The sequence below is a fragment of the Brachyhypopomus gauderio genome, chromosome 2, assembly GCF_052324685.1.
Source record: "Brachyhypopomus gauderio isolate BG-103 chromosome 2, BGAUD_0.2, whole genome shotgun sequence".
Classification (NCBI taxonomy): domain Eukaryota; kingdom Metazoa; phylum Chordata; class Actinopteri; order Gymnotiformes; family Hypopomidae; genus Brachyhypopomus; species Brachyhypopomus gauderio.
The window spans coordinates 16,201,444-16,218,485 of NC_135212.1; the positions used below are offsets into that span (position 1 = coordinate 16,201,444).

The 17,042-nt window shown below is 42.2% G+C and overlaps 2 protein-coding genes across 10 annotated transcripts in view; both read left to right on the top strand.

Annotated features, from left to right (window-relative positions):
- Window positions 1–11,188, top strand: part of trip12 (thyroid hormone receptor interactor 12) — a 44,643-nt gene extending 33,455 nt beyond the window's left edge. For all 6 annotated transcript variants that reach the window (XM_076988787.1, XM_076988793.1, XM_076988792.1 and 3 more), the window contains 20 exons: window positions 85–259; window positions 388–529; window positions 1,144–1,335; window positions 1,471–1,622; window positions 1,715–1,872; window positions 1,958–2,031; window positions 2,204–2,403; window positions 5,282–5,409; window positions 5,569–5,720; window positions 5,983–6,125; window positions 6,257–6,413; window positions 7,010–7,108; window positions 7,314–7,428; window positions 7,568–7,722; window positions 8,160–8,324; window positions 8,453–8,617; window positions 8,782–8,895; window positions 9,099–9,193; window positions 9,396–9,499; window positions 9,634–11,188. In XM_076988787.1, the coding sequence (XP_076844902.1) occupies window positions 85–259; window positions 388–529; window positions 1,144–1,335; window positions 1,471–1,622; window positions 1,715–1,872; window positions 1,958–2,031; window positions 2,204–2,403; window positions 5,282–5,409; window positions 5,569–5,720; window positions 5,983–6,125; window positions 6,257–6,413; window positions 7,010–7,108; window positions 7,314–7,428; window positions 7,568–7,722; window positions 8,160–8,324; window positions 8,453–8,617; window positions 8,782–8,895; window positions 9,099–9,193; window positions 9,396–9,499; window positions 9,634–9,830 (2,882 nt within the window). In that variant the 3' untranslated portion in view covers window positions 9,831–11,188. The remainder of the gene's footprint in view (window positions 1–84; window positions 260–387; window positions 530–1,143; window positions 1,336–1,470; window positions 1,623–1,714; window positions 1,873–1,957; window positions 2,032–2,203; window positions 2,404–5,281; window positions 5,410–5,568; window positions 5,721–5,982; window positions 6,126–6,256; window positions 6,414–7,009; window positions 7,109–7,313; window positions 7,429–7,567; window positions 7,723–8,159; window positions 8,325–8,452; window positions 8,618–8,781; window positions 8,896–9,098; window positions 9,194–9,395; window positions 9,500–9,633) is intronic.
- Window positions 11,189–12,402: 1,214 nt separating this feature from the next.
- dner (delta/notch-like EGF repeat containing) overlaps window positions 12,403–17,042 on the top strand; it is a 133,590-nt gene continuing 128,950 nt past the window's right edge. For 3 of the 4 annotated variants that reach the window (XM_076988795.1, XM_076988797.1, XM_076988798.1), the window contains exon 1: window positions 13,087–13,569. In XM_076988795.1, the coding sequence (XP_076844910.1) occupies window positions 13,312–13,569 (258 nt within the window). In that variant the 5' untranslated portion in view covers window positions 13,087–13,311. Of the gene's footprint in view, window positions 12,559–13,086; window positions 13,570–17,042 lie in introns of those variants that run through there. The other variant, XM_076988796.1, reaches the window with a different exon arrangement.

Sequence of the window (17,042 nt, forward strand, 5' to 3'; positions counted from 1 at the left end):
TTACAAATATATTAACTCTGACCTAAAGAAAAGGAACAATTTTATGACAAGAATTTTGTCTGCATAATCCCCACTCATCCCCAGCTAAGAGTCCTACAACTACCCCATCCCCCAAGTCCTCTTTCCTGGCTAGTCTGAATCCTAAAACCTGGGGGAAGCTGGGAACGCAGACCAACAGTGCCACCTCCGAGCCCTCTCGCACAGCTGGAGTCAGTGGTGTGGCCCGCACTGCACCTAAAGATTCCATCTCTAATAACAGGTAAGTTCAGGTCTTGTGTGTTCTGTTACAGTTCTATAGCACATTTGTTGAGATTTGTTGAGTCTTGTTTTACCGTATGCTGTCCTTGCATGTGCCCCTCCATGTGCACTGTGTTCTTCTCATTACAGGGATAAAATTAAGGCGTGGATAAAGGAGCAGGCCAGTAAATTTGTGGAGCACTATTTTAACTCTGAGAATGTTGATGGCAGCAACCCTGCACTGAACGTACTGCAGAGACTCTGTACTGCAACAGAACAGCTCCACCTACAGGTAATAATCATGTTGCAGGTAACACGCTGTGTGTGTGTGTGTGTGTGTGTGTGTGTGTGTGTGTGTGTGTGTGTGTGTGTGTGTGTGTGTGTGTGTGTGAGACTAATATTATAATTAAAAACTTGAGGCATGATGGATGGAGAGGGTGCCAGATGGATGGAAATGGATGGGAAAGTTTTTAACATACCTTGATTAGCAATGTCATGTGTTCTGGGAATACAGCATATAATAGGTGTTATCATCCACATTGGACAGCTCAGTGGCTGGTCATGGGTGCTAAAAATTCATGACCGGCAGTGTCTAGCTAGAATTGTCCATGCTAACAAGTGACTTTGGCCCAAGTCATATTTGGTGCAGGATGCCCTAAATGCATATAGGTCATTGCAGCAGTGCAGAGTGCATCTGTTAACACCACAGCATCACCTCGGTTCATGTGGTTGCTAAATTAATCCTATAGGTCTGTCAACATGTCGTGTGGTCCAGTGACTCACGGTACCAGTTGTTTCTGGCTGATGGTAGAGTTCAAACCCCAGGACACACAACATGCGTACACAGAGCTCTGTAGCTACATTTGTAGGCATAATTGTGTGCGTGCATGCATTTTTATTTTTTAGGTTGACAGAGGTGTGGAATGTCTGGTGGAGATCTGCACTATCGTGTCTGAATCAGACGTGTCATCATTTGAGATCCAACACAGTGGCTTAGTGAAGCAGCTGCTGCAATATCTGACTTGCTGCAGTGACCGAGATGCTGTCAGTAGAGATGAACGAATCAAGAGGTTTCTGCATGTCTTCTATGGCTGCCCCGTGAGTACCAGTGCCATCTGGTGGCTTCTGTCTGCCACTCATTTCTATAACATGCAAAAGATGTGTGTCCGTTGTGTGCTGCTGCTGGTGTGTGTGTGTGTAATGAGGTGTGTGTGTGTGTGTGTGTGTTTGCAGATGCCAGGACAGGAGCCCATGTTTCGGTTGGAACCGACAGAGAATGGGCCACTGCTGGCACTTGTGCACAAGATGAACAGCTGCCTGAGCCAAATGGAGCAGTTTCCTGTTAAAGTACATGACTTCCCTAGTGGGAATGGCAACGGCAGCAGGTAGTGCTGTGCCTTTGTAGTAGTTCTCACTATATGTCCTTTGCCCTGGCACTCTTAACCCTATACAATATAATGTGTGTGGGTTTATTTAGAGGTTCTCAAGCCCTGAAGTTCTTTAATACGCATCAGCTGAAGTGTCAGCTGCAGAGACACCCAGACTGCACCAACGTGAAACAGTGGAAGGGGGGCCCTGTTAAAATTGATCCCTTAGCATTGGTGCAGGCCATTGAAAGATACCTTGTGGTTAGAGGTGCGTATGTTTGTAACCTCACTAATCTAACATGGTCTTCATTTCTTACTTGGATGTTATAAAACATTGTTACTTTTCTCTGCAGGGTATGGCAGAATTAGAGAGGAGGATGAAGACAGCGATGATGATGGCTCAGATGATGAAATTGATGAATCACTGGTATGGGTCCATTCTTGATTCAAATCTTAGATATAGGTCTAAAATGTGACATCCAGGCCATATGCTGACCCAGTATCAGCTCAACTAACACATTTTTGTATTATAGGGTTGAATAATTGTGTTGAGGGACTGTATTAATCCTGCTGACCATTGGCTTCTGGCTTTGTTGTAGGCGGCCCAGTTTCTGAACTCGGGCAGTGTACGTCACAGGCTACAGTTTTATATTGGTGAGCACCTGCTGCCCTACAATATGACTGTGTATCAGGCTGTGCGCCAGTTCAGCCTTCAACCAGAGGAGGAGAGAGAGAGCACTGATGATGAGACCAACCCACTGGGGCGTGCTGGCATCTGGACCAAAACACACACTATATGGTGCGTGTGTGTGTGTGTTATAATGTAATATAAAACCATTGTCTGATTTTAAAATAATTTATTTGCAAATTATGATCGAAAATAAGTACTGTCACCTACAAACAAGCAAGATTTCTGGCTGTCACAGACCTGTAATAACTTCTTTAAGAGGCTCCTCTGTCCTCCGCTTATTACCTGTATTAATGGCACATGTTTGAACAAAAGACTCCTGCCCACAACCTCAGTCACACTCCAAACTCCACTATGGTGAAGACCAAAGAGCTGTTTAAGGACACCAGAAACAAGATTGTGTAGACCTGCACCAGGCTGAGAAGACTGAATCTGCAATAGCCAAGCAGCTTGGTGTGAAGAAATCAACTGTGGGAGCAATAATTAGAAAATGGAAGACCTACAAGACTAATAAGACCAACAACAATAATAACAATAGTAATAATAATATACTGTACAGGGTTATACCAGTCTTCTCAGCAGGTACAGTCTGCTCTGACCCAGTTTATTGTTCAGGTGAACACCCAGGTATTTGTACGTGTCCACTATCTCAGTGTCCACTCCCTGGATGTTCAACGCTGTCAGTGTGATGGGTCTGCGTCTACGGAAATCCACAACCAGCTCCTTGGTCTTGGCAGCATTGATCAGGACGTGGTTCTGCTGGCACCAGTCCACAAAGTCCTGAGTCCACTGTCTATACTTTGCATCATTCCCGTCTGTGATGAGAATGAACTATGTCAGTGTCATCAGAGAATTTTTGTAGATGGCAGTGCTGGCAGTTGATTGAGAAGTCTGCAGTGTAGAGGGTGAAGAGGAAAGGTGTCGGCACAGTTCGTTGTGGGGCCCCCTTACTGCAGACCAGCCTGTGAGAGACACAGCCCTGTGTCCTCACGTACTGTGGCCGTTCAGTGAGGTAGTCCAGTATCCACTGGGACAGGTGGTGGTCCACTCCTGACAGCTCCAGCTTGACCCTCAGAAGTCCTGGCTGTGTTGAAAGCACTGGAGGAATCGAAGAACATGATCCTCACAGTGCTACCAGGCTTTTCTAGGTGGGTCAGCGCTTGGTGCAGGTGATAAATGATGACGTCATCCTCTCCGATGGCATCCACTCCGATGTTAGGCAAACTGCAGTGGATCCAACGAAGATGTCAACAGATTGTTGAGGACGAGCCTCTCAAGGGTCATCATTAGATGTGATGTCAGGTCTACCGGCCTGTAGCTGCTCAGATCCTTTGGGTGCCGGTACCACACAGGAGGTCTTCCACAGTTGTGGTACTGTCCCCAACTTCAGGCTCAGGTTGAACATGTAACCCAAAATGCCACACAGTTGATCTGCGCAGCACCTCAGTAGCCTGGAGCTGAAGGAACATTTACCTGACGAATTTTAATGTTGCATTGTGTTTCAGGGTTGCAAAGTGCTGGAATTTAGGCTAAAGTACTTGAAAATGCTTGAAATTGTAACTACTTTGTTTCACAACAAATAGCTATCTGACTGAACAGTTCTCTTGTATTACGTTAACAAATACAAGCCTCTTGTAATTTCAGGGTGAAACATGAGAGAACGTGAAGACGTTAAGATTGGGTGTTATCAAAATAAACAACCATTTTAAAATGTGATAAAAAGCAACTTATTTCGAATCATTTCGAGTATATAAATGTTTAACTTCAGTTTAACGTGCTGGGAAATATTGAACTGGACCAAAGTGCTTGAATTCCACCTTGTAAAGGTGTATGAACTCTGCAAACATGACTTTGTTCATTGCGCTGAAGTCGCTGTGGGGCGAAGTCCTTTGAGGTGGGGAGTGGGGGCTGTGGGATGACGTATATACTTTCTTGGTTAACAAAGATCTTTCTTGGAGGCAGTAAGTCGCAAGTTCAAACTTGGTACATATCTTTTGGCAACTGGCCAACTCTTAGTCCTTCCTGTGAAACACTATTTAACCATGATCATAGTAAAACTGGTCAGTTACACTGCTGACCATTGGAAACTCACTTAATGAATATTCAAATACCTCTGTCTCACACGGAGTGTTTTTTTTTTTTCTCCCCTTCTTCCTGGGAAGAGGGAGAGAGCGAATTTTGAAATAACGGTATTTCAAGGTCCAGTTAACGAAGAACAGAAATGTTCAGATATTCTCCCTGACAAAGAAAAACCTCTACTCCTGAATAAATTGATTCCGATCACTTAATCGGGAATTAGTTTGACTTGTTGTTCTAATCTACCATCTTTACACATAAATTTAGAATAACAAATGACACAGTACATGGACAGGCATGAATCTAAAAGTATCAGTAAAACACAGCACAGTAATACCTGGATATGCATAAATGTAACATAGCACATGCTCACGTGATCCACAGTAATGCAAGGGGAACACAAATGAATAAAAAATGATTATACAATGAAAAGGTACTTGGGCTAGACCCATTAATAATACTTTATATAGCCCTTTTCTAAAATCTAAAGACGCTTACAACCATCAGTACATGATACGCACAATACCTAGCACATAAGCTGTGCATTTACATTAAATACAAATCACTTAATGTTCAGAGGTTATAGACATAGGAGAGTTTGCCTTGGGCATCAACTTCAGTTCAGAGTTATTAATTATACGCTGGAAAAGAGATATCGGTTCAATTAGACGGACAACCCTATATTCACCATCAAAATGTGCTCAAATTACTTCCATGTTAATTACCTAAAATAAAGATAACTCGCCACTTTGTACTTTGCACATAGTTCAGTGTTACAATTTTGAGGCTTTTTCATACATTTGTCAAATTTGGCCATTATGACCCAATTGAGGGACAATAACAAGACACAATATGCAATATGATATAATAATGTTTTTCTTACTCTGTGGGGGTGTGCTTCCATGTCCTGCAGGTATAAGCCAGTGAGGGAGGATGAGGATGGCAATAAAGATGCTGTTGGAGGAAAGCGAGGACGTGCACAAACTGCTCCCACCAAAACATCCCCACGCAATGCTAAGAAGCAGGATGAATTGTGGCATGGTATGATTATAACAAACTATATAACAATATAACTTATAATAATCTACCCTCCTTGCTTTTTCTACTAATTCAGGCTATGTGCTGTGCAGGGACCTTAGTCAGTGTGACTTTAGTGGAGAATGCTGTCAGTGATATTGTTTGTGTGGTTGTGGCTTGTAGATGGTGTGTGTCCGAGCGTCACTAACCCATTGGAGGTGTACCTCATATCTGAGCCTCCAGAGGGCATCACATTTGATGACCCCTCAATGGAGGTCATTCTGCTGCTGAGGGTTCTACACTCCATTAGCAGATACTGGTTCTACCTCTATGACGTAAGTGTGTGAAAGCCACATTCATACATGTTTATATACTCTTACACACGCACACATGCACATACACACTTGCTTATCAACTTCTACTCATCGCTGAGCTCCTGTATGTTAATGTGTGTGTGTGTGTGTGTGTGTGTGTGTGTGTGTGTGTGTGTGTGTGTGTGTGTGTGTGCGTGTGTGTGTGTGTGCGTGTGTGTGTGTGTGCGTGTGTGTGCGTGTGCGTGCGTGTGCGTGTGCGCGCGTCTGCGCATCTGCGTGTCAGAATGCTGTGTGTAAGGAAATTATCCCCACTAGTGAGTTTATCAACAGTAAGCTGACTGCCAAGGCCAACAGGCAGCTGCAGGACCCACTGGTCATCATGACTGGGAACATCCCCACCTGGCTGACTGAACTTGGCAAGACCTGGTACTCTTAGTCTCTTACCCCTTGTATTTCTCATCTACTATTTTCTCTCTCCATCTATTCATCTAATTTACATTTTGATTTGCTCCGTGTTGTTGGTTTGCTTTTTCTCATGAGCGCTCTCTTTGTCCTAGTCCTTTCTTCTTCCCGTTCGATACGCGACAGATGCTCTTCTATGTGACTGCATTTGATCGAGACCGCGCCATGCAGCGACTACTCGATACGAACCCTGAGATCAACCAGTCAGACTCTCAGGACAGCCGCGTAGCCCCACGCCTGGACAGGAAGAAGGTGTTTGAGTTGATTTAAGTCTTTTTAACTTATTGGGTAACACTTTACTTTAAGTGTTTATTTACTAACGTGACATAATGCATTAGTTAACATAAACAACACATGAAGTAACAATAATTAACTAACGGTAAGTAAACTTGTAACAGTTGCGGTTCATGTTTTGGCTCTTTGTTGCTCGCACCTTTTTAGAGCTTTAGTGTTTGTTTGGAGCAAAAGGGGACTATAGAGCTAAAAACAGTATGGACACACTTTAGTTCCTATGCTGATAGATTCTGGATATTTCCAAGGTACCCATTACTTATGTATGTAAATCGGTACAATGTAATATGTTCCTTTATGGTCGCACCAAAAAAGGTGCAAGCAGCAAAGAACCAAAACAGCCGCAACTGTTACATGTTTACTTAACATTAGATAATTATTGTTAATATGTAACTTCATGTGTTGTTCATGTTAACTAATGCATTACTTCACATTAGTAAGTAAAACACTTAGTGTTACCATTTATTGTAATTTCATTCATTGTAATTAATGGCAAAATTACTGGATTTGACAGTTTTAACAGTTTTTGATATTTCTCCTTCTCTTCCCCTCTCTAGCGTACAATAAATCGAGATGAGCTCCTAAAGCAGGCAGAGTCAGTGATGCAAGACTTGGGCAGCTCCAGAGCTATGCTGGAGATCCAGTATGAAAATGAGGTGAACCCATATCTAATTAATTATTCAACAGTACCTAATAATGCGGTATAAGCTTTACCCATGAGGAAAAGTATCTAAACTGATGCCTTTCCGCACTAGCGTTTCCTTTGTCGTTGATGTCCACAATGCCATAGCCAAATGTAAAATAGTGTAATTACCTACTATTCTCCCCAAATCTTATTTTCAAACTCTACATCATTCTCAGGTGGGGACAGGTCTGGGTCCAACACTGGAGTTCTATGCGCTGGTGTCTCGGGAGCTGCAGAGAGCCGATCTGGGACTCTGGAGAGGAGAAGAGATCACGCTGGCCAACCCTAAAGGTCAGCACCTTACATTCCTCAAGGATGTGATCCTCACACAAAAATGTCTAGATTGAACGATGTCTTCCTTTTGCTTTTCATATTATGGGTTTGAAAATGACACTCCTGACACTCTTTCTGTCTTGCCTCCTGTGTACAGGCAGCCAGGAAGGCACCAGATACATGTTCAGTTCTAGAGGGCTGTTTGCCATACCGTTTGGCCGCAGCACCAAACCAGCCCACATAGCCAAGATCAAGATGAAGTTTCGCTTCCTTGGCAAACTAATGGCCAAAGCCATCATGGACTTTAGACTGGTATGGTTTGTCTCCCACTTCCCCCTCTCAGACATGCAACCTGGAGTTCAACTTCAGAAGCACGCGTACACTGTACACATCTAGGAGTTCTCCCCTTTCAATTGTCCTGTATCCGTAACACCCCCCCCCCCCCCCCCCCCCCCACACACACACACACTCACACACACACACACACACACACACACACACACACACACTCACACACACACACACACTCACACACACACACTCACACACACACTCACTCACTCACTCACTCACTCACTCACTCTCACACACACACACACATATCCAGTGTGTTGGTTACATAACACACACACCCCACTTACCCAGACTGGGTGTAGGCGTATGTGCCATTGAAACTGTCCACCGGCTACCCTGTGTTTCAGTATGTGAGCTTGTGGTAGTGAAACTTTAATGTTTCTTGCTCTCTGCAGCTGGACTTGCCCCTTGGGTTGCCCTTTTATAAATGGATGTTGAGAAATGAGTCATCCATTGGCTCTTATGATTTGGTAAACATTGATCCTGGTGTGGCCAAATCCATCCAGCACCTGGAGGACATCATTAGACAGAAGAAGCGACTGGAGCAGGACCAATCGCATGTGAGGCTGTAAAGAGCACACACCATGCATACCCCCATTTACTTTCTCGTCCAAATGCGGATGTCCACACATACAGATCTGAATTCTACAAATGCAGATTCTAGTCTCTCTGTGCCTCTTGCACACAGACGCGGGAGACCCTGCAGCAGGCCTTGGAGAGTCTGAATATGAATGGTTGCTCAGTAGAAGATCTGGGGCTAGACTTTACACTGCCTGGCTTCCCTAACATTGAGCTGAAAAAAGGTGGAAAGGATGTGCCCGTCACCATCCACAATCTGGAGGAATATCTCAGGGTGTGTCAACCTGTTACTCAGCCTGCCTGTACACACTGCATACACTAATACACACGGCATGCACTGTATATAACTGCATCTAGAGAGAAATCACACACCAATTACACACTTGGTTTAGTTATAGTATATTGTCTCTTAAGTATATGTATTTCTTTTTGGTATAGCTGGTTGTATACTGGACCATGAATGAAGGTGTATCACGGCAGTTTGAGTCTTTCAGGGAAGGGTTTGAGTCAGTCTTCCCTCTTCACCATCTGCAGTATTTCTACCCTGAGGAGGTAAGCTGCTCTCAGCTTTGCGCTTTACAGAATCCAACTGTCTCTCTCCAGTTTCCATCCATCACACTCCCTCTCTCACATTGAATTCGGTCAGCTTAATGTTTCCTTTAAGAGGCATTTAATCATTGGGAATACAAGAATTACAAGAAATGCATATATGCACCTAATGATAAATTTTAACAAATCCTAACACACTCATTCAGCTGGACCAGTTGTTGTGTGGAAGTAAATCTGAAGCATGGGATGTAAAAACACTTATGGAATGCTGTAGACCTGACCATGGATACACACATGATAGGTAAGAATACCTGCTGGCTGACTTAAAATTGAGGTTTTAATTCATACATGTGTAGTGTTCTTGAATTTCTGATTTCATGTTTTTGTATAGAACACTGTGTCTTTGCACATGTACAAAAATTATTTCCATGTTCATATAGGTGTTTGTGTTTTTGTTTGTTTTATGAATGTTTTCCTCTGTGTGCATATGTGTGTGTTTGTAGCCGCGCAGTGCGGTTTCTGTTTGAGGTGCTGAGCAGCTTTGATGCGGAGCAGCAGAGACTCTTCTTGCAGTTTGTGACTGGGAGCCCCAGGTTGCCCGTTGGAGGTGAGAGCTTACCTTCAACAGATTTTTACTATGTAGAACAGTTGATCATAGCAGTGTAATGTTCATGTCTGCATGGTTTAGATTGTGTGTAAGTTTGGCTGTAAACATACACTCATACACTTTACCCGGAACAGGTTTCCGGAGTTTGAACCCTCCACTGACCATTGTACGCAAAACTTTTGAGTCAACGGAGAACCCGGATGATTTCCTGCCATCAGTCATGACATGTGTGAACTACCTGAAGCTGCCTGACTACTCAAGCATCGAGATCATGCGTGAGAAACTGTTAATGGCAGCACGGGAGGGCCAGCAGTCTTTCCACCTGTCCTGATCTCACCCTCAACCTCACGCGCAAAAATGCCTTCTACCAACCCACCATAAAACCCACACAGATCATGACGTCCTCCCTTTTTGTTAATTTTTTTCTTCTTGTTCTTTTTTTTAGGGTAAGAACCCACATTGTGGCAGAATATGTACAGCTGAATATGTACCTTGTTTAGGGAAAAGCAGCTTCTAGAAATAAAGACTTGTAACGTTACATTTGCTGCCCTCCTCCTTTTCCACTGAAACCGGGAAAAAAGGCATTATGAGACTCCCCTGGATCTCGGACAACATAAAATTAGATGTTGATTTAAGGCAGATCTTAAGCATATATAGCTGAGTAACATTTAAGGAGGAAAAAGAGGTTGGAAGTTTGGGAGGTTGGATGACCTTTTAGAATCTCTGTTGATGTGTGATATTTAAAGAAAAAAGGGAGTTTTTTTCTGCAGTGGTGAACATCACTGTCTGCTTGGGGGGGTGGAGGGGTTCATCCAGTTGGCAGCAATCTCTTACAGCTCCAAAGATCATTTGTACAGACCAACATTTGCAAATTTTACTCATTGAACACATTTGATAGAATAGCCGTGTGGCCTGTCAAACTGCCCGTACATGTTCCACCATACTTCTGCTTTCTGTTCAGTATTGTACATCTCAATTTTGTGTGTTTCAAATTGGTTCCTTTTCTTTTTTTCTTTTTTGTTAGCAAGCATTTAAAAAATTGTAAGAAAGTTGCAGTTGGTCAAATGCGGGTAGTGATGGAAGTGTAGTATCTATTATTATTATTATTATTATTATTATTATTATTACGTTTTGTTTTTTTATCAGAGTTGAAATCGTTTTCTGGCCAGCATTTAAATTTAGAGTCTCTACTCCATGCTGAAAAGATGTACTTTTTTGTTATTAGTTGGGTAGTGTGCCTCTGCTGGACACATGGGCTATTGCAGTGTGCTGCTTAGCTAAAGTAGCCCTGTTCTTTTCCCATAATGTAGGTGAGCACAAACAGGTGAATAAAAAAAAAAATAAGAAAAAAAAGATAATAATTGGCTGGTCTCATTTTATCATTTTATGGCCAGATAACATTTCAAAGCAAATAAAATCATTTATGGAATAAATCTTTATATGCAGTTTTCACACCCAATTTGAGGTGGAAGTGTCTGCTTTTTTTGTTTGTTTTTTGCTAGGGTTTTCTTTGGGCACTGCTGGCTTGGATCAGACCATGGTGTGCACTGCAGTGTGTTGCTGAAGGGGAGCACTGTTGTACACTCTCCTGACCCCAATGTTCATGTGCTGGTTTCTAAGATCTGCAATAATTTACTGCATCAGGTTCTTGTTTTTACCTGGACATAAATAAAGTAACTGTTTGACTCAGCTTGCACATCTTTTTCCAGATTTAGGTGTGGCAATATTGAACAGAGATGAGGTGAAATGCCTTGCAGTCAGAGGCCACTCAACTTTCTCTTCTGCTCCAAGTGATTTTGATTGATGAAATTATAGTAATAAGAACCCACTATGTTAATGTATTAAGTTGGGTTGCAGTTTTTTTTTTTTTTTTGATCTAAAGTGAATTTTTTTTTCATACTGTCCTGGCTGGCTTTCACTTTTTGTATCCATTATCCTAAGATCAAACCAGTCAGTTATCCTACATGTCTAGCTGACATGTCATTCTATGTTTAAGGCCTCATCTTACTCAAGTAGCAATTTATCAGCATAAGCCATATTTGTTTTTGCACACCTTGAAATATGTTGTTTGGTTCTCTTATGCTAATGTAAAATACGTTTTAACTCCCAGGCCTTTTGTACACAATATAGTTTTCTCAGGCTTCCTCAAACTAAAACAAGCCATTGCTCTCCATCTGCGGTGGCACTTATTAGTTCTTGTCATGTCTTGGAAGGGTCAAGCACCTTCACTGTCCTATGTTAAATAGTTCACTACATTATTTGTAATAACTCCATTCACTAAGAGAATTTCTGGTTAAAGTGATCTTACAAGGAAATTCACTTCTAAGTCTGCCCATGTCCCAGAGAACACTTGATGCACTCCAAATGTCTTAGCAGTTTGGAGTCTGGGTTCTCTTGTTCAGAATCTGCCACTAATATTAGTCTGAAGTGAAAGACCATGGGTCCAGAAGCCAGGTGGAAGTGTGGGCGAAATTTCTCTCTTTCTGGGTGGCCCTGCTCACTGCTGTGTCTCCCTTATTGCACAGGCTTGCAGCATTACTGACTCTTATTATGAAGGCAGAGGTAGAGTGCTGCTCTGTCATACACAGCATTATTGACTGCTGTGGCTAGTGAAAAGCTGGGGTGTTTGACCATAATTAAAGCTATATATCATCCCTGTATGTCTGTGGAGCTGTTTCATTTGGTGAAAACATTTGCATTTGTTTTGGATTGTATGTTGTTTAAACAGACTGGTGCACTGTGTTCTGAAATGTATTTGATCTTAAAGAGCAACCTGTGTGCATTAGTGCAGTTGAGTGTAAATGTAACTGAAATGCAAAGTCATGTTTTTACGTAGTCTTGGAGATTAACAGCACGTCTGACTGCCCTCTGGTTGCCATGGAAACTGACTGTGGTAATTGAGGAAATGATCAAAAGCTTGGCAGCTCTTGAGAGAGACAGTAAAGGAGAGAGAGAAAGGTAACCTGGAACGCTTGCTTGTTACAGCTTAAGACCTCAATGACAACATGCTCCACATCTGTAGAAAATCAAGCAACTGGTGAGAAATGTCATCTGAACAGGTAAACTAGAAAGAAATTAAACAACACTTAGATTAGTAACCCAAATGAGTACTTGTTATTAGTGTTTAAAAATGTTTGTTAAAAATAGTGTTCACTACAATTCCTTTACTATGAGATTTAGGTTGCTGAAATCAGTAACTCCAACACCCCACATATTGAACAACCCCACAAATCTGAACAGCAGTAATAGTAATCCTCAGCTAAACACTAAAACAGCTAAACTATGTGGACCCTGATGTGAGTACATACCACAAGGTCAGCTGATGAGTATTGATAGTTAAGTACAGGGTTAGGTCTTGCTAGGAGAGGGATACACGCTTGTATCCATATCAGAAAGAACCTACATGAAATTACAATGGGTTTGTGAGTTTTAGCATCGTATATTTTAAATGTACATTTGTCTGTGTATACTGCTTGCTGAGAGTTTGTGTATTTGTTACTGTCGTCAGTTGTCGTCACTGTGATTCAGCTCCCTCCCTCCCTCCCTCTCCTTTTCGCCCTGCCTACCTCATACTTCTCCCCACCTCCCTCTTTCTCTACTTCTATCTTCTCGCTGCCTTCATCAGCTATACAGCAGTCTGCTTCTATGTAGCATCCTCGCGGCTTGTGTGACTCTATCACACTATCATTCACTCTCCAGCAGTTATAGAACAGTGGCTGAGCTCAAACGTGTTCTCTTGTCTTAAATAGCTTACCTTGCAGAAGAGGAGATTCAATTTAAACATCGTTCTGCTGAAGTGAGGCAGTGAATGAATGTGTGTTATGACTCTCATGCAGCCGCCAGCAGGTCTCCTCCCACTGCTCCTCTTCCTCGGTGTGAGGGGGGGGCTTGGGACCCCTATTACTGTGGGCCCCAGAGAGAACACCACAGCCCCCTCAGATCCCTGTGAGGGGAAACCCTGTCTGAATGGAGGAGTTTGTAGCCCCATATGGGGTGCAGAGGAGAGGCAGCCTAGCCCCTGGACTTACACATGCATCTGCAGTCCTGCCTTCACAGGACACAACTGTGAGGTAAGTGTGTTCGTAGGTTTGCAAAAAATATTCTTTGCTGGAGTTATGTAGGTGCTTTGTGTGCTATGTGGGATTTTTCATGAGTTGTTTCCTTTCACAGATTTAGTGGTAGGTTTGGCAGTAATTGCTATCATCGCATTATACATATAATGTGTATGGGATTGGGTGCATGTGTGCACACACAAGTGCTCGTTTGCTACCAGAATTATGTGAAGAGAAGTGCTGTGTTGCTGTGGCAACAGAACAACGGGGAAGTGGGGGGAAGCGCACAGATCCTGTTCTGGGAGCTTGCTCAGTCATTTAAATGTACATCTTGTATCTTTTATATAAAGCTCAAACGTAGAATAGGTCCTTTATGCCGGAAGCATAGCTGACCTGTCCATCCTAATCCAATTCGGTTACAGGTCATCATCCTAATACTCAGTGTCTGTGTGAGCTAAAGCACTTCAGCTCATCAGCTACACGGCTGCTGGAGCGTGGATCATAGCCACTAACAGTTAACCGATCCAGCCCAGAGTGACACACATGGACACTTTATACAAGTTCATGATTGTGTCAGAATTTGGGAACTAGGTGGTCATGTTTGTGCATTGTGAAGTTTCTGTTATCTGTCAGGCCCAGGGAGAGAATTATGAGGCAGCAACCAACTGTGCTGTGAGTCCGAGTGAGAGGCTGGTAATGCTAGGGACCAAGGCTGAGGAGGATGGAACTTCCTTGGGCTCCAGTTGGTAGAGCGTCTTCATTACCTCTGCTGATTCTGGACTTGACTGTAGCAGCTTTCTGCAGCTGGAATCAAAGAAGAGAGTCAGTGTGGAAAGCACAAAGCAAACCCCACACATTCTGAAACTTGCAAAATCTGGTCAGAGTGACTGACTCAAAGTCTAACAAATTCCCCACACAGTCAAAAGAACAGAGTGTCTGTCTGAATTATTTTACCCATTGATCCCATTTACTGCATAGTGAGGGACGGCACTGGATTTTGTTTTTATATATTTTATGTGACATTAATTATTTTCTGCTCTTGCTGGGTGACAAGCAGGATGGTCTGCCTGTGTCTACTTTTCTAACTCTGTATCCAACCCTTCTGTGTCAAAGAACATGCACTAAGTACCATTAATTTCCAAGAACAAAATGAGAGGTTAAAATGATGAAATTACTTCTAAAATAAGCATTAATTTCTGTTCCCAGACCCAGTTTCCTATAGTGAATCATTATAGGCATTCTATTTTAATCAAAGGCTAGACCTAACCTATGTCCTAAATTGGCCCTGTACTGGAAAAATGGACATTGAACGGGAGTAGTGATGGGTATATGCCTGCTCAGATGGTCACTCAGTTGCTCAGAGCTCAGATGGTCTCTTCCATTCAGTTACCTACTCTCTCGTCATTTTCTCAGGTCTTTCCATCTTTTGCTCTTTATTTAGATGAGTTTAAACCAAAGTGTTATATGTGAACAGCAATAAGACATTCCGTCTCAGCAAAGACTTAAAAGCTATACCAGAAAGAAAGCCGGACATATGAATATGATTCAGTATGTGTACTATGAGAATCTTGGTACGTGTGTGGGTGGGAGAGTACATTGCTGTTCAGCAACTGTCTGGAATCCTAATTAGAGTTTTGTGTCATTCTCTCCCATGTCTCACTCTCCTAATTCTTTTGGAGGTCACTTCCCTAATGGTGCATTTTTCTGCAGCAGCTCTTTTTTTATATATATAGCACACCATGTCCACTAAGGCACTAGAGCGCATGAGACTGGGGGTGTGTCCTTAAGATGCTCTTCATATTATTTTTGGGCCAAATGCTGATTCACTATTGTCATGCTGGCAGCAGCTACATTTTATACTGGGTCGTGACGCACATGAGGGTGGTCGTGGTAGTTCTATCTAATTGATTTAAGGCAATGCTACATTTTCTGTGATTGATTATGGGATGTTGCATAGTCATACTGGTGTTGCACCATTTCCAGCTGAGCTCTGTGCTAATGCTCTTTAATCATTCAATTCAACGCTGGTGCATGGGATGTAATCAGATGTTTTGTCACAACTTTGAACTTTCTCTTTCCACAAATGGACAAGAACCTGTTTCCCCTACAAAGTTACAGTGTCACTTTCGGAGGTTACATGTTTGTGTATGCATTGATGTTTGTCCATGAGAGAGGGTATTGCAAGGGTTGTTACAGGCAGATGTTCAAGGCTATTAGTTGGTTTCTCTTATCTCTTTTGATATTTCAAATAATTAAAAAGCTCTTGTAGCCACTTGTACATCTTAACCACCACACATACCTCATCCTCCATCCTTGGATATTGAGTGCTACGTTCCATTCAGGTTCTGTCTGGAAGATTTCTGCTGCAATGTGGAAGCATTAATAATCATTAAGTAAACTGTAACACTGTTACTATACTAAGGTGAACTCATTTTTGTCTAATCCTATTTTTTTGCAATGTTTTTCCAAATTGTTGTGGTTTGAACAGGCAATGCAATAAATACTTTGTTGCAGCTAACAACAAAAAAAAAGGTTCTGATGGAGTGTCTAAATATGAATTCACTAGCCGTCTTTTCTCTGACAATATTAGTATGGTGATACAATATTTTTGTACAAATATAGTGAACAGTGAGTCATCACTCAATGACCAGTTAAATCATACACCTTGAAATGTCATTTGGGATGATGTATGGTTAGCTGATAGTAAAAAGAGAAAGTGATCAGGACCATGGAAATTAAACTACTACATAATCATATACTAGTGATTTATCAACATGTGTTTCTACAATCATATACGAATCCCGAGGCAGACACCTGAATAAGAGTAACATTCAAGAACCTTCATAGGGTAATGCAGGCACTCAGTAGCTATCTGAATATGAATAATAATATCAAAACTACAAACATGCATGTTGAGCACATTAAGCTGTCTAGAATGAAACATGAGTAGATCAAAGCTACCAAGTATAAGCTGATGAGAGAGGTTCACAGTTAGTGCATACCATGGAAGAGACGCAATGCCATTACAAGCTAAGCACCTCCAAAGTATATACCACTGATGGATATCGGACGTGACTGACATAAGACAATCCTACCAATAACTGGGAAAAGGGAATACTGCAGGTAGGCACAGAGGCACTAAAATGGCAGCAAAAGTGCACTAAGCCCAAGGTTAATCAATGCAATGGTCTACCAGTCAACCAAAACTCAAAAGTACTGTGCAAAGAAGCCCCAGAATCAATCCAGCACCAACCCAGCATCCACAACAATACATTATCCACAATAAAGTTAAGATCCTGTGTGACCTCTAGATCCATACAGGTAAACAATTAATGGTGATCCAACCAGGCATTGAAAGCAGATGGAAATGGTAGTTATAGATGTGGCAACAAATCACATAAATATAAAAAAGAGCTATATCAGAGGTTGAAAGAGAGAGAATGTAAATGAAATGAAAATCTAAAATGAAATGAAATGTGCCATATTTGTCA